The sequence below is a fragment of the Macrotis lagotis genome, chromosome 1, assembly GCF_037893015.1.
Source record: "Macrotis lagotis isolate mMagLag1 chromosome 1, bilby.v1.9.chrom.fasta, whole genome shotgun sequence".
Lineage (NCBI taxonomy): Eukaryota > Metazoa > Chordata > Mammalia > Peramelemorphia > Peramelidae > Macrotis > Macrotis lagotis.
In genome coordinates this window covers 683,712,384-683,729,292 of record NC_133658.1, presented here as the reverse complement: position 1 = coordinate 683,729,292, position 16,909 = coordinate 683,712,384, and the positions used below count along the sequence as shown (strand labels likewise).

The window sequence follows — 16,909 nt, the reverse complement described above, 5'->3', positions numbered from 1 at the left end:
TGTGGCAAGACAGAAATCATCAGTAATGATGGAACATAGCCAGACCCATGGCATCCAAACTCTTGACTGCATCTGAGATCTATTGAATGATTGAACATGTTAGAAAGAAAGATCACAGAGAGATGCCTAGATAATTCCTTTAACTATGGACCAAAGAAATGCAAAAGAAACTAGTCAAAGTACTTCTTAGGTCACCAAATATAGAAAGTGGCTATAGGAAGCATCAGGTAGACTGTCCTGTCAGAACTACTTGCTTAGAGGGGTGTCTAATCAGTAGCAAAGGGGTAACCACATTGTCTATCTCTCAGTTTTCCTCCTGAAATAAACATAACTGTGAAAAGATCAGGAATGTTTTCCCTTATCTATACCTCATTATTTTTTCTGCAGTAAATAATCCCTTGTTCTCATTCAGGAATGCCGAAGTGAGGAAATAATAAGCCACCAGGAGCCCAGACAGAACCTAAATCACCTTCTACATTATCACTGAAAAATAGGTACACTTGCTTGAAGTTCAAAAAGTGAAAGAAGAAATTGCATTTTTTCATACTGTATAGCTAGCCTTTGTGTGAGCTTCTAATGTGTATCACCAGACTCATAATTTGGCAGTATAATTTTAATTATTAATATGTGCACCTGGTTAGTTCCATTTAAAGTATAGTTCCACAATTCTTGATAAAAATCATTGCTAATTAGATAAGAACTTTAAAGAAGGCAGCTTTTTTTCCTCCTTAAATCATTCAGATGAAAGATTTAATAGAGAATGAAATATATCTAAAAAGAATGGAAGAAGTTATTCAAGAGGAAAGCTTGGATAGTTCACTCTATAATCTTGTCATTTTGGGCACTCCCTCCCTTGATACAGATCCCAATCCCACTATGTTCTCTTAGCTCTTAATTTAGCTACCCCCCCCCCATCATATCTATCACATTCATCTCCCTTCCAGTCCCACAGTCACCACATTAGTTCAGGTCCTTATCACCTCTCTACTGGACTATTACAATGTCCTTCTAGATAAATGTCTGTTTGCCTCAGATCTCCCTTCTCTTCAATCTAACCTCCATATAACTGTCAAACTGATATTTGTATTCCTAAAGCATAGCTCTGACAATGCTATTTACTTCTCTGATCAAGAAACCCCAATGGCTCACTATTGTTATCTGATATAAAATATAAACCCATCTGCTTAGAATTTAACACCATAGACAACCTAGTTCCCAGCTACTTTTGCATCATTATTATCCATTACTCCTTTTCACAATTACTATACTGATATTCTTACATGTCCTCACCCACAACCTCCCACTTCTTATTTCCATGCTTTTGTACTCTATATCTTTCATGCCTGAAAAGCATGAAAAGCTTTGCTCTCCTCTATAACTTGAAATCCCATTTCGTTAAAAACTCAACTGAAATACTATTTCCTATATGAAGTCTTTCCTGATCCCCCCTCCACTCCCTCCCCCCAAATAACCTTGTAATGCCTCTATGCATTGCCAACTAGCCTAAGGATTCTTGAATTTTGACATCTATCTTCCTGCAATATTCCAAAGACCACCAGGTCTTTCCATCTTGCCCTAAGTTACCACTTCCTCTCTGCATTATCTCCCATAATTAGAATGTGAGCTCCTTGAGAAGAGAGACTGTCTTGTTTTTTTATTTGAATGTCCAGTGCTTAAAAGTACACTGGTTGTCACAGGGTAACTGCTTTAAAAATACCCTCCATTCTATTTTTTCATATTGGGAATCTATATGCATACATATGTATGCACACACACACACACACACACACACACACAAACACACACACAAAGTCAGCATTTATCTTGTTTATACTTAATATATACATCTTATTTCCTCCTATAGAACTGTTCCTTGTAGGCAAGAAATGTTTTGGTTTGGCTTTGTATGGCTAGTACCTAACACAACATCGGATTGTTACCTTTTGAATAAACTCTTGCTGGTAGATTAATAGGTTGACCAACACACACACACACACACACACACACACACACACACACACACACACACACACAGAGGTGTGATTTATCACCAGGATTAATAGGTTGACCAACACACACACACACACACACACACGTGTGTGTGTGTGTTTGTGTGTGTGTGTGTGTGATTTATCACCAGGCCCATATTCAAAGTTTTTCTAACTTGGTGAAACCTATCAGACATGGTAATCTGCTGGCTTAATCATGATAAAATATGAAAACAGGATTCAATAAGGACCCAATGTAATGAAAGAAAATATAAAAAATAAGAATAAAATCCTAAGTTTAGGTTCAAATAATCAATTATACAATTCTAGGATGAAAAATAGCCAGTTTATTTAAAATAAGCCTGAGGGATTAGATGATTCAACATGGGGGCTCAATATAAATCAACTCTAGATTACAATTAGGTGGTTCAGTGGATGGAGCACTGATATATATATATATATATATATATATATATATATATATATATACACACTAGCTGTGTGATTCTGGGCAAGACTCTTCAGCTTTCTCTGCCTTATTTTTCTCATCTGTAAAAGGGAATAATAATAATAATAACACCTACTTCCCAAGGTTGTTAGGACAAGATGAGATATAAAGCACAACAATAAATGCTAGCTAGTATTTATTATTGAGAAAAGTTTTGACAAAAAGGAAATGACTAAAAGAAAGAAAGGTTTTTAAGGGATTGGGTTAAAGAGAGTTTCCAAAAATAAGGCAAGAGTGAAAGACTGAATGTTGAATTCAGAGAACAACCGAAGTGTGTTTAGATAGACAATAGAGTATGAGAAAGGGAATAATATGAAATAAAGCTAGAAAATGAGGCTTGAACCAAGCTGAAAGAATACCAAGTTATTGCTAAGTGAATTGGGTAGAACTGAAGAAAACTGTATCATACTTTTAAAACTCTCATTAAATAGACTAGCAAAGCAGATGTCAGAAGCAGAACAATCTATGCTATAAGTTAACTGATCATATCAAGTTTTTACTAATAAAAACATTATCTTTTATAAGACATGATTCTATTTGAAGTCATGAAATCATAAAAAAAGTTATGATACAAGACTTCTACTATTCCCATTATGAAATAGTAAAATTTTAGCTCATAGAACAATAAAATTTAGATTTGAAAGTATTTCAAAGAGTCTTTCAAATGGACTACCATTGAACAAGCAGAGCCCTTGGAGTGGGTCTAATTAGTCCCTCACTATGTTCATGATACTTTCACTGAAACTCAACCTAGACTTTGGGAAATCATCAGTTGTGTTCTCCTGCTCCCCCTACCTCCTATTTTTCCTTCTTCTTCTTCTTCTTCTCCTTCTCTTCCTCCTCCTTCTCCTCTTCTCCTTCTTTTCCTCCTCCTTCTTCTTCTGCTTCTGCTACTTCTGCTGCTTTTCTTCTCCTTCTTCTTCTCAGACAGCTAGTATCTGAGTCTGGATTTGAATTCAGGTCCACTTGACTCCAGGGCCAGGGCTGGCATTGTTTCATTCTTTACATTTGTATCCCCAGCACCTATTACAGTATCTGGAATATAACAGGTATGACTTTTTTTTTGACTGAATGACTGATTTAAGCACACATCCTTTAGGTACATGTCACCAAGGAGTTTTTGTCTAACAAGACAGGTGACCTAGATTTCTCCTCTTTGTCACATGATTATCTTGAAATAACTGCTTTTACTAAGACTAAACAGAGCTACTTGTGAACAAAAGCCCTGAAGTCTAAGGACTTTCTAGTCATTTCTGGAATTTTGTAAAGTCTCTGCCATTTGAGTTAGAGTTGGATGGCTGTGAATATTGCTTTCCATTAATGACATCTGGCAAAGTCTTTCTTCAATAGAAAAGTCCTTTGGGTTACACTATATAATCATTCTTTATAATAACCTTTTAATTCTTTTTCCTCCTGCCATTGATCTGTCCCATAACCCCTGTCTCATTAGTATAGGACTCTCTTCTTTTTCATAGAGATGAACACCCTGCTCTCTGTAAGGGGTAGGGCATAACTGGTGAAAGGCAAGAGACCTCCAAACTTCACCTTGCATCACTCCAAGTTGAATGGCTTGAGACACTTCCGGCTTCTAGTTTTAAGAGAGAAGATAGGAGGCTTCCAGCTAAGATGGCAGAGAGAAGTCAGGCACTGTGCTAAGGTCTCATGGATTTTCCTCAGAAATAATATGAAAGAAACCTCTTAACAGAAATTTGATCAACAAAACACAGAAAAAGAAGCTAGGAGAAAAACATTTATAAACAGGGTCTGTCTCAGGGAAGCATGGGCAAGTTGGGGGCAGAGAGCAGAGAGTCAGCCCAGGAGCAGTGGTGGGATAAAACTGGAGGAGCAATCTTAGCCACAGAGGCTTTGGCTATGGGAGCAGAGGTCTAGGGAGTCCCAGTAGGGCTGGAAGGCAATTTCCAGCATAGAGAATTGCAGTGTGCAGCTGGACATCGTTTGGCTCAGCTCTGGGCATGAGCTCCATAATTTCATTGGAGCCCTCTTTCCAGAACAAACACAATCACAGAACCTCACCCCCCACTCAGGTGTGGGCAGCAGAGCTCCCTCAGCTGAATAGGGAAATTAAACTACCTCTCCCCAGGGCCCAGCCCACATTGTTCAAGGATAACAGTATCCAGTTGTGCCACCCCCACCCCCTCCAGGTCTAGGGATTGGGCCTCAAATCAAGGTAACAGACACTTCAGAGAAAACTAGCATCCCCTATTGGCTGGCCCACTTGGAGTTACTAAACCCAGTGATCAAAGCCTTTAGGGTTTTCAAAACCAAACTTCTGTGAGTCAGCCTCTCCCCAACACAGGAAAGGCCAGTGGAAAGGGGGGACCATTGAAAACTACCTTGAAGACAAAGATCTTAACCAAGAGAGATCTAGAACTTCTGAGGAGAATGTGAATTGATCTCCAGCCCTGAAAGACTTCCTTGAAGAAATCAGGAAGGAGTTTAAAAATCAATTGGAAAAACTGGGAAAAGAAACTCAAGAAAATTAACACCTTGGAAAAGAAAGTTAACATCTTACAACAAGAAAACAAATCTTTGGAAAATACAATTGGACAAATGCAAAAAGAAAATAACTCTCAAAACTGCAATTGGGCAAATGGAAAACTTCAAAAATAGAATTGACCAATTGAAAAAGGAGTTGCAAAAGGTAAATGAAGAAAATTCTTCCCTTAAAAAAAGAATGGAATCTGTGGAAACTAATGATTTCATGAGAAAACAAGAATATGTTAAACAAAACAAAAAAATTTAAAAAATAGAAGAAAATGTAAAATACCTCATCTGCAAAACCACTGACCTCAAGAATAGATCCAGAAGAGACAATAAGAATCACTGGGCTTCCTGAAAGCAATGAAGAGGGAAAAAAAGTCTGGACTCAATATTACAGGATATAGTGATGAAAAATTGCCCAGATATCATGGAACCAGAGGGCAAAATATTTATTGAAAGAATACCCAATGGAAAGGGATCCCAAAATTAAAACACAGAGGAATATTGTGACCAAAGAGAAAATCCTGCAAGTAGCCAGAAAGATTTAATTTAAACACCAAGGAGCCACAGTAAAGATTACACAAGACCTGACAGCATCAACATTAAGGAATCAAACAGCCTGGAATGTGATATTCCAAAAAAAGCAAGGGAGCTTGGAATGCAGCCAAGAATTCACTATTTGGCAAAACTGAGCTTTCTCTTCTAGAGGAAAAGATGGATATTTAACAAAATAGGAGACTTCCAACTTTTCCTGATGAAAAGACCAGAACTAAATAGAAAATTTAAACAGGAGACTCAAGAGACACATGAAAAGGTTAAAAAAAAGTAAAGTAAAAAACACTGTTATCCAATAAGATGAAATTGGTAATATCCCTACCTGGGAGAAAGATTCTCATAAATCTCAAGAACTGTAACTCTACAAGAGAGAATATACTTAACCAGAAATAACAGACACTCATGACTTATCAGTGACTCTGATAGAATTATTTAAAAACAATATTTCCTTAGAAAAGGTGGACAGTAGGGGGCGGCTAGGTGTTGGGGGCAGCTAGGTGGTGCAGTGGATAGAGCACCAGCCCTGGAGTCAGGAATACCTGAGTTCAAATCCGGCCTCAGACACTTGATGATTACCTAGCCATGTGGCCTTGGGCAAGCCACTCAACCCCACTGTCTTGAAGAATCTAAAAAAAAAAAAAGAGGGGGACAGTAAAGAGATAGGAGGATGAAAGAGATTGGATGGGGTAAATCACATTACATAAAGAGGTACAAAGGACCTATTGCAATAGAGGGGAAGAAGGGAGGAGGTGAGAACTGCCTCAATATTACTCTCACCAGATTTATCTTAAAAGTTAACATACACACACACACACACACACTCAGTTAAATTAAGAAATTTATCTTACCTTTCAAGTATTAAAAGGGGAAAGGGGAAGGGGGGAAGAAAATAGGAACTAACAGAAGGAATGGAAAGAAAAAGGGGCAAAGGGAAAGGGGAGGGGTTGGTTACAAGGGGGCAAACACACTGAAGGTGGTGATATTCAGAAACAAATACTGGGAAATATGGATAAAGTAAAAAAAGGGGAAATATAAACAGGAGGAAAATAGCATGGAGGGCAATAAAGAGTTAGTAATTATAACTTTGAATGTGAATGGGGTAAACTCTCCCTTAAAACATAAGTGAATAGCAGACTGGATTAAAAACCAGAATCCTACAACATGCTGCTTACAAGAAACTCATTTGAAGCAGAGAGATATATACAGAGTAAAGGTACAAGATCAGAGGAGAATATATTTTGCTTCAGCTGAAGTGAAAAAAGCAGGGGTAACAATTCTTATCTCAGACAAAGCAGATGCAAAAATAGATCTCATTAAAAGAGACAAGGAAGGAAACTATATCTTCCTAAAAGGTACCATAGACAATGAAGTAATTTCAATAATAAATATGCATGCACCAAGTGGTATAGCATCCAAATTCACAGAGGAGAAGTTGAATGAGTTACAGGAAGACATAGATAGAAAAACTCTGCTAGTGGGAGACCTCAACCTCCCACTCTCAGATTTAGATAAATCTAACCATAAAATAGACAAGAAGGAAGTTAAGGAGGTTAAATAGCGTGTTAGAAAACCTAGACATGATAGACCTTTGGAGAAAGTTGAAAGGGAATAGAAAGAAATATACTTTTTTTCTGCAGTACATGGCACTTACACAAAAAATTGACCATGTACTAGGACATAAAAATCTAATAATCAAATGCAGAACAGCAGAAATAGTGAATACATCCTTCTCAGATCATAATACAATAAAAATCACTTGCAATAATAGGCCAGGGAGAGATAGAACTAAAATTAATTGGAAGCTAAATAACCTCACTTTAAAGAATGAATGGATCAAACAACTTATAGAAAGAATTAATGATTTCATCCTAGATAATGACAATACCAAGACAACATACCAAAACTTATGGGATTCAGCCAAGGCAGCTGTCAGGGGATATATTATATCTTTAAATGCTTACATAAATAAATTAGAGAAAGAGGAAATCAATGAACTAAACATGCAACTAAAAAAATGAGAGAAAGAACAAATTTAAAAACCCCAATTAAATACCAAATTAGAATTCTAAAAATTAAAGAAGAAATTAATAAAATTGAAAGCAAGAAAACTGTTGAACTAATAAATTAAACCAAGAATTGATTTTATGAAAAAACCAAGAAAATGGATAAACCTCTGGTTAATTGGATTTAAAAAAAGAAAGTAGAAAACCAATTTGCTGGTATCATAAATGAAAAGGGTGAACTCACCACCAATGAGGAAGAAATTAAAGTAACAATATGGAATTATTTTGTCCAACTTTATGTCAATAAATATGATAATCTAAGTGAAGTGAATGAATATATACAAAAATATAAGTGGCCCAGGTTAAATGAAGGGGAAAGTAAATACCTAAATAACCCTATCTCAAAAAAAAAGTTCAACAAGCCAATATTGAACTCCCTAAGAAAAAATCACCAAAGCCAGATGGATTCACAAGTGAATTCTATCAAACATTTAAGGAAAAATTAGTTCCAATTTTATATAAACTCTTTGGCAAAATAGGTGAAGACAGAACTCTGCCTAACTCTATGACATCAATATGGTGCTGATACCTAAACCAAGAAGAGTCAAAACAGTGAAAGAAAAATTATAGACCTATCTCCCTAATGAATATCAATGTAAAAATTTTAAATAAAATCTTAGCAAAGTGATTACAGCAAGTTATCTCTAGGATAATGAACTATGATCAAGCAGGATTATCCCAGGATTACAGTGTTGGTTCAATATTAGGAAAACTGTTAGTTTAATTAACTATATTAATAACAAACCTATCAGAAATCATATGATTATATCAATAGATACTGAAAAAAATCTTTGACAAAATAACAGCACCCTTCCTACTAAAAACACTAGAGAGCATAGGAATAAATGAATTGTTCCTTAGAATGATTAGCAGTATCTATCTGAAACCATCAACAAGCATTATATGCAATGGAGATAAGCTAGAGGCATTCCCAATAAAATCAGGGTGAAACAAGGATACCCATTATCATCACTATTATTCAATATTGTGGTAGAAATTTTAGCTTCAGCAAAAAAGAGAAGGAAAAAGAAATTATATAGAAATTAGAATTGGGAAGGAAGAAACAAAATTCTCGCTCTTTCCAGATGATATAATGGTATACCTAGAGAATCCTAAAAAATCATCTAAATTAATACTAGAAACAATTAGCAACTTTAGCAAAGTTGCAGGATATAAAATAAAACCTCATAAATCCTCAGCATTTCTATATATTACTAGCAAGATATAGCAGCAAGAGCTAGAAAGAAAAATCCCATTCAAAGTAACTTCAAACAATATAAAACACTTTGTATTCTACCTGCCAAGGCAGACTCAGAAACTCTATGAAAATAACTACAAAACACTTCTCACACAAATAAAATCAGATTTAAATAACTGGGCAAATAACCACTGCTCATGGATAGGCTGAGCTAATATAACAAAAATGACATTTCTACCTAAATTAAACTACTTATTTAGTGCCCTGCCAATCAAAATTCCAAAAATTACTTTCATGAGTTAGAAAAATTGTAAGTAAATTCATATGGAGAAATAAAAAGTCAAGAATGTTCAGGAATTTAATGAAAAAAAGTGCCTGGAAAGATTTGCATGAACTGAGCAGAGATGAGCAGAACCTGAACATTGTACACCCTAACAACAACATAGGGTTGATGATCAATTTTAACAGACTTGCTCATTTCATCAATGCATCAATGAGGGACAACTTTATGGTATCTGTGAAGGAGAATACCATCTGTAACCAAAGAAAGAATTGTGTAGTTTGAACATAGACCGAAGACTATTACCTTTAATTTAAAAAGGGTATCGTGTCATTTTACTATCTCTTATATTTTATTTTTTTTCCTTAAGGATATGATTTTTCTCTCAGCACATTCAATTTTGTTCCATGTGTAGCATGGAAACAATGTAAAAACTATCAGACTGTCTTCTGTGGGGTGGGGGAGGGAAGTGAGATGGGAAAAACTGTAAAATTCAAAAAACAATATAAAAATGAAAAGAGAGAAGATAGGAGACATCAACTCTACTTAAATATTTTGTTTTTTTTCTTGTATACTTAATTCTTAGCCCAGCCCTTGGCATGTTGTATGTGCTTAATAAATGCTTGTTGGTAAATTAATTAATTGGTTGGCCAACAGCATCACTAGGCCCATATTCAAAGTTTTTCCAACTTGGTATAACCTGTCGGACTAGCCCAGGGCTACTTAACATAGCTAGTAAGTGTTTGAGGCTGAATTTAAACTCAGGTTCTCCTGATTCCAGGGCTAGAGATAGAATTGTTTGATTCCTTCTAATTGTGTCCCCAGCACCTGTCACAGTTTCTGATAAATAATAAGGGTTTTTTTGACTGAATGATTGATTTAAGGGCATATCCTTTAGGCTCTAGGAAGACAAGAGAGAAACTAGCAGACTCCATCATGTCCCTCTTGTACCACTACAGTTAGTAGTGAGTTTCCCTCTGGTTGAGATCCAAGATTCTATATATACTTCCTCTGATTTCTGTTTTGCTATGCTTTGGATAAATGGATTTCTTTCAATTTGCTATGAGTGTTCTCTGTGGAACTGGTATTTGATGGGAAAAGGGTCAAGTTTTGGATAGAAAGTTGGGATCTTCCTTTTCCCTCAAAATGACAAAGTGATACTTGAACCCAGTCATATCCCCTAAACTGAAAATATTTAAAGGAGCAGATAGAGTACTTCTAACCTGATACTCTATCTTTGAGGAGAGATGACCAATCTCCTGTTTCCCCTCCTGAAAGGAATAAAAATATCCCCTGGAGAAAGGGGGGCACGGGTTAAGGGGGAAGAGATGCTTATTATGCTTCCCTTAGACCCACCTTCACAGGCCTCACAACATGTGGGTCTCTCTGAGCATGAAGGGTCCATTTCTTCACTATATTTACAAAAATTATTTTTTAAAATCAAAGGAAAATGGCTTAAAGGAAGAACTTTGGTTCCTAAACAATTTCTGAATTTTAATATGTAGTGGTAAATAGACTAGTGACAACTCTTAGACTCGAGGTCAAGAAATGCATTATTTCTAACTACTAAGGTCAACTGCTCTCCAGGGATTAGAATGATTCTCTCATTATCAGCAACTGGGAATAACAATTGAATAGCATTCACCATTCTGGGATTTTAAGTCACAAATAAGAAAACTCTTTCATGTAGTTATGAAAGTCTAATAAAAAGTGTTGAATGGCCGAAATGCAATAATCTCTTTGCATCTCTTGGGCAATGGTTAGATAGCGCTAAGTCCCTTAATTAAAAAGTCTGCTTATTCTTAGAAAAAAAGTCCATGTAAAATAGGACTAATGATCACGATGTTTGTGATGACAATATATTTATATGACATTTTATGGTTATGAATGACAATATATTACAGTAACAGTTTGCATTTCTCACTTTATGGTAACCTAACATTTTATATAATTATAATAAGGGGAAGGGAGGGAAGAGCATAAACATTTACAAAGAGCCTACTATGGGCTAGGCACTCTAAGTGCTCATTTTATATAATTATTATTTCATTTAATCCTTACAACGATCTTTTGAGGTAGGAGGGGAGCCTGGGGAGTAAAAGAGAGAGACATCAGAAATAGTCTTGGGACTACCCCCTCAAGGCTATGTTTGGACTTTGCAAAATAACAGCATTAATCCAGTCCAGATTCTGATTGCCTAGGCACACTTCAAATTTTCAAGAGACTAGAATGATCTCCAAGGAATTAAACATGGATTATATCCAGGTGACAGAGCTAGAGGGGAAAACTGGGAAGAAATAATGGCAAAGATTGGATCATTCAAATGTCATGTCCCAACATGACTCTACAAACACTCTCAAAAACAATCCTTGCCTCCTTGACTAATACCCCACCACTTGCACTCTTAGCTGGCAATGCCCTGCTGAGAATACCAGCATGATGCTGCAGCCATGGACACTCCTTTAACATCCTGTCAAGAGGGATTTGATATATGATGCTCCTATTGTTCTGTGAAGATGGCAGGATAATAAGCTTGAAATGGCTAAGTATGAGTGGAGACCAATGCTCCCCAGGAGATATATTGTGGGCAGGTGGCAGCTTTGGAAAATGGATGGTGAGAGAACTCACTGCTTAATTTAATTCGTTGTTATTTACCTCTCATCCTACTTTGAGAAAATGTCCTTTGCTTTCCTGTTATGTCATATGATTTATTCTGGCTCAGTCAAGGGAGATTTCATGGAAATAGAACCTCATGAGCTCTGATTCAAATAGATGATTACCCCCTTGATTATCATGGGCTTAGAAGTAGCCAAAAGCAACCACATTAGGGACTTGAAGTTATTAAATGTTTATATATAATAACAAAATACTTTACCTAGCTTACAGGTTGTTGTGAGGAAAGTGCTTTGTAACTCTGAAGCTGTATATAAATGTTACCCACATGCATTATTATTTTGCTCCTAACAATAAAGTAACTCCCATATTGTCTACATATTGCAGGTGAAGAAAAAAAAATGAAAGGTTAAATAACATGCTCAGTGTTACAAAACTAATATAAGTAAAGCAGAGGCTTGAATCTATTATCCTTGACTCACTCGATTTTTTTTTTGGAAAGAGAAGAATATTGTGAATGGGAGAAATTGGGTTCATATCACAGTTCTGCCACTTGCTACCTGTTTGACTTGGGACAAATAGTCCAATTGCCCAAAGGTTTGGGTAAATCTCACGGGATCTCAGTTTCTTCAACTGAGAAAGTTGAATTAAGTGGTGCAGTAGATAGAGAAAGAGAAAGAGGTGTGGAGGATGAAGTCAAGAAAACCTAAATTCAAATCTGGCCTCAGACATTTACTGATTGTGATGCTGGGGAAGTTATTTAATTCTGTTTGCCTTAGTTTATTCATCTACAAAATGATCTGGAGAAGAAAATATAAAACAATATCTATATCTTTGCCAGGAAACCCTAAAATGAGGTCATGAACAACCAGACATGACTGAAAAATAACTGAACAACAACCCTGACAGTCCCTTCTAGACCTAGGAATATCATTCTATGATCCTTTGGATAAAGTGTAATTAAAAATATAACATACATGATTTTTTCCATCATATTGATACAAGAGTCTACCATCAATGTAAAACATTCATTTCTCATGAGATGATTCAAAGAACATTCATCTTTGAAAAAGAAAATCCTCTAATTATTGTTCCTTTCCAGTCAGAACAATTAACAATGATCTCAATATGTGAAGAGTAATAATGCAATATTGTAAATTCCAAAAGAAACATGCAGTCTTACTTTTTCATCATCATCAGTGAAGGGAACACCCTCTGGAGTTTTATTGATTGCTTGTGCTACACCAATGATCTCCCCATCACTGTTTCTGATGGGCATACACAACAATGACTTTGTCTTGTATCCAGTCAGTTTGTCGATCTCATCATTGAATCTTCTGTCCTAAACAAAAGAGAGATACAATTTTAATCGCTTGTGCCTCACTGCAGATGAAGATAAGGTAGTTAAGTTAGAGAGCAGTCTTTCTCTATGGGTTGTGCAATTAATGAAAACCCTTTCCAATAATCTTTTTCCATATTTAATGTTTCATTTGATGTTTTATTTAACTTGGAAATGTTATAATAAATCATTGCAAACATCCCTACACCTTGGTGGATGTCCAAAAAATATATGAAAAATAACTTTAACAGTGTTTAAAGGTTGGGGGGAGGGAAGGGGGTATTAGAATAACATATTTTTATCAAATTATTTTATTTTCACAAAAATGACTGTTTCTTAAGCATTTACTTTCCAAATGGAGTAGACATTTCAAAAGACCATCAAGAGTTGGAAGTTAGTGGTTAGGCATTTAGGTGGCATAGTAGACAGAGTGAGGGTCTGAAATCAGGAAGACTCCTCTTTCTGAGTTAAAAATTAGGTCTCAGACACTTATTAACTATGTGAACCTGGGCAAATCACTTAACCTTGTTTGACTCAGTTGCTCATCTATAAAATGAGCTTGAGAAGGAAATGGCAAAACATTCCAGTATCTTTGCCAGAAAACTCCAAATGAGATCACAGTCAAATATGACTTAACCAAAACTAAATAGATTACTACATTTCAGTAATGGTAAGTGCTTGAAGAGGGAAATAAGAAAGAACTCTGACTTTGGGCTTCAGGTTCCTAATATCTAAGATAAGGGGAATCAGACAAGATGAACTCTAATTTACTTCTTAATTCTAAATCTTGTGATCCTAGATTTGTTTAAAGTGATTTTAATTCTTCACCATAGATCTCTGCATGAACACAAATCATTCCACAGCTTCACTGACTTTAACTTAGTGGCAGGGAAATTGGGGATGGAAAATGATGCTTCTTGGCAGTATTCTTAACAATAAGGAAAATGTCATTATATAAAGCAACTCCTTCATTCCATGTTGCTCTCATGTTCTGTGTGGTCCTCACCTAGGTTTTGATCTTCAAAGGATATCAATTTCTTCAATTCTAGCCCATTTCCCTTTAAGGATTGTAATAGAGATAGTTCAAAAGAAAAAATTAGAAATAAAGTAAATTTCATCTATTGGGAAATGACTGGACAAATTATGTTGTATCTAATTGTGTAATGCCTCAAAAAGGAATGAAAATATGATGAAAAGAAAGAAACTTGGGAAGATCTGTTAGAACTGATAGAAAATGAAGAAAGAAGAATTAAAATATATATGAGTATATACATATATATGTGATCAGAATAATATAAAGGAAAATAAGACTAAAAAACACTAGAATTCTATCCATATAATGCTTAATCTTGGTTACAGATGGGTTAAGATGAAACATATTTTCCTTTTTTCAATAGGGAGGCAATAGACCACTGATAATGGGGGAAAAAACAGAAATATGGAGATGAGTCAATTTTGTAATTGGCAGCTCCAGATTTCTATTTACTGACTGGGATCACTAGCCTCCTTGAATACATGATGTTCCCAGCCACCATGACCATGGAGTCTCCCATTACCTCTTGGATCACTCCATTGGTACTTATATTTACTCTTCTAATCCTTGCAGTTCATAGCCACCTTGGTATCTGCCAAAGTAGAAAAGTCTTTCTCTGCTAAATCTTCCCACACTCTCATAGTTCAATAATTCAATTTTCTTCATTCCCACCAATTCTCTAGTTTCTTGCAAAATCTTTTTCATATATGTACTCTGTAATCCACTCTCTATCACTGACAAATTCCTTCATTCTAAATTTCTTCCTCTCACATTCTTTCAGTTTTCTTGAACTCACAGAAAAGGTGACATTTTCTAATAGAACTCTTACCTCTGATAACACTCTCCTTGAGTAATTTTTCTTTCATTCATAGTCTACCTTTACCATGCAGCCAAGAGAGTTTGTTATACAAACAAAGAGTATATCTTTGTCCCATTCCTAGCCACTTCCAAAACATCTTTGTCTTTCTCACTCAGATACCACTCCTTCTTTGGGGGTTCACTATATCAATTTCCAGCCCAGATCCTTTTTGCTGTCATTTGTATCTTCAAAGTGACTCACTCTTTCTTAAGACATTCAATACCAGGCTCACAATTTTCATCTCTACCTAATTCTTTCCCTCATTCATAGAAACTTTAACACTCACAATATTTACATCCCAACATCTTTTCCTTTCAGTTTATCAATCTCAATTGCCATGAATTATATCTTTCCTCTACCTTATCCATCATTAGATTGTCACACCAGCACTAAAAATTGTTCCAAATCCATTTTGAACTATGAAATTTCTTCTGTACTCAAAATTTCCTATCCTTCCAGTTTTCTCTGCCTTCTGTTCCTAAATGTAATCTTCATCTTTACTATGGCCTCGTCTTTCCACTTCTCTCTGTTTTCATAGCATTTTACTCCTGTTTCACTCTCACTTTTCCTGTCTTTACAGCTTGCCTCTATTGTGAATCAATATGATCATAAGCTTCCTCTTCCCCTGAATCACATACTTCCCATAGTCTCTTAGCCCTGCCTTTCTACCTAATCATGTCCTTCAAATACAGCTCCAATTTAAACCATCTGCTTTCTCTGCTCCTACTGCCAAACTGCTGAATATTATTTTTTTGGTTTTTTTGCAAGGCAATGGGCTTAAGTGGCTTGCCCAAGACCACACAGCTAGGTAATTAAGTGCCTGAGGCTGGATTTGAACTCAGGTACTCCTGACTCCAGGGCCAGTGCTCTACCCACTGCATCACCTAGCCACCCCCTACTGCTGAATATTTTTATAGGAAATCATATACCCTTACAAACTGGTTCTACTACAATCCTTGAATTTTCTTTACTAGGCTTTCCCTACTGCATGACAATCCTTTTGTTACTTTCTATAGATAATGTTTCAAACTTTTCCTCTCTCCTTGAACCCCAGATGCCAGCCCTACTCCTCTGTTTTTCAGTAGATGACCCTTCTTCTAGCTTTACTAAGCAAATTGAGACCACCCATTATGAGTTTTCAAATTTCCCTTATTTTATGCCTCCCTATTGCTCTGTCTCTTTACCGATGCCCTAGTCCTTTTCTCTAGCCACTAAACAAAGAATGACACTTGTCCTTGTCAAGGATAATCCTTTATGTATGCCCTTGAAATCATCCCCTAACATTTTTTGAAGGAACTTACTTGTTCCATTGATCATTCCCCTCTCAAACTCATTCAGCTTTAAATGCATACTTTAATTTCTCTTTAAAAAGAGATTTTTAAAAACCCACAAGTTAGTGGTTTTCATTTCAGGAAATTCTAAATGGAAAATTACCAAGCCATTTACTATACCAATCCCAGAGCCTTGGATTTATAATAAACTCAAGAAATCTCACAAGTGTACCAAGGAAGCTAAATAAGTTTAAAATAGTCCTGAGGGGTTCAGTGTATCCCATCCTCAACCCTAGAAATGTAGAGAATTCACAGCTCAGAAAGGAAAATTGTATTTTTTTTTGATGGACTTCTTCCTCCACCAACCCAAACTAGAAGAGATTAGAGCTTCCTTTGTAGACCTTTCTTGATCACCATCATTAGTCAAAGATTCAAGAGTACCTGTAACCTAGATTCTTGGCTCACTCCAATACAATTCAACATAATACACTAGCCTAAGGAATATTCTCGACTGTCAAACTGGTTTAGCATACATCAATACAGATATAAACTAAGACATGTATACAAGACTAGTATACAATCACTCAAACTATAATAATAATAATTCCTTACATGTTTTAGCACTCTAGAATTTACAATGTGCTTTCACACACACACACACACACACACACACACACACACACACACACACACACACACA

At 35.9% G+C, this 16,909-nt stretch overlaps 1 protein-coding gene across 2 annotated transcripts in view; it reads right to left on the bottom strand.

The window, feature by feature from the left end:
* Window positions 1-16,909, bottom strand: part of PDE11A (phosphodiesterase 11A) — a 468,580-nt gene that overhangs the window by 381,153 nt on the left and 70,518 nt on the right. For both annotated transcript variants that reach the window (XR_012474244.1, XM_074215628.1), the window contains exon 2: window positions 12,891-13,049. Coding sequence is in view for 1 of the 2 variants with exons in the window: in XM_074215628.1 (XP_074071729.1) it covers window positions 12,891-13,049 (159 nt within the window). In the remaining variant the exon portion in view is untranslated. The remainder of the gene's footprint in view (window positions 1-12,890; window positions 13,050-16,909) is intronic.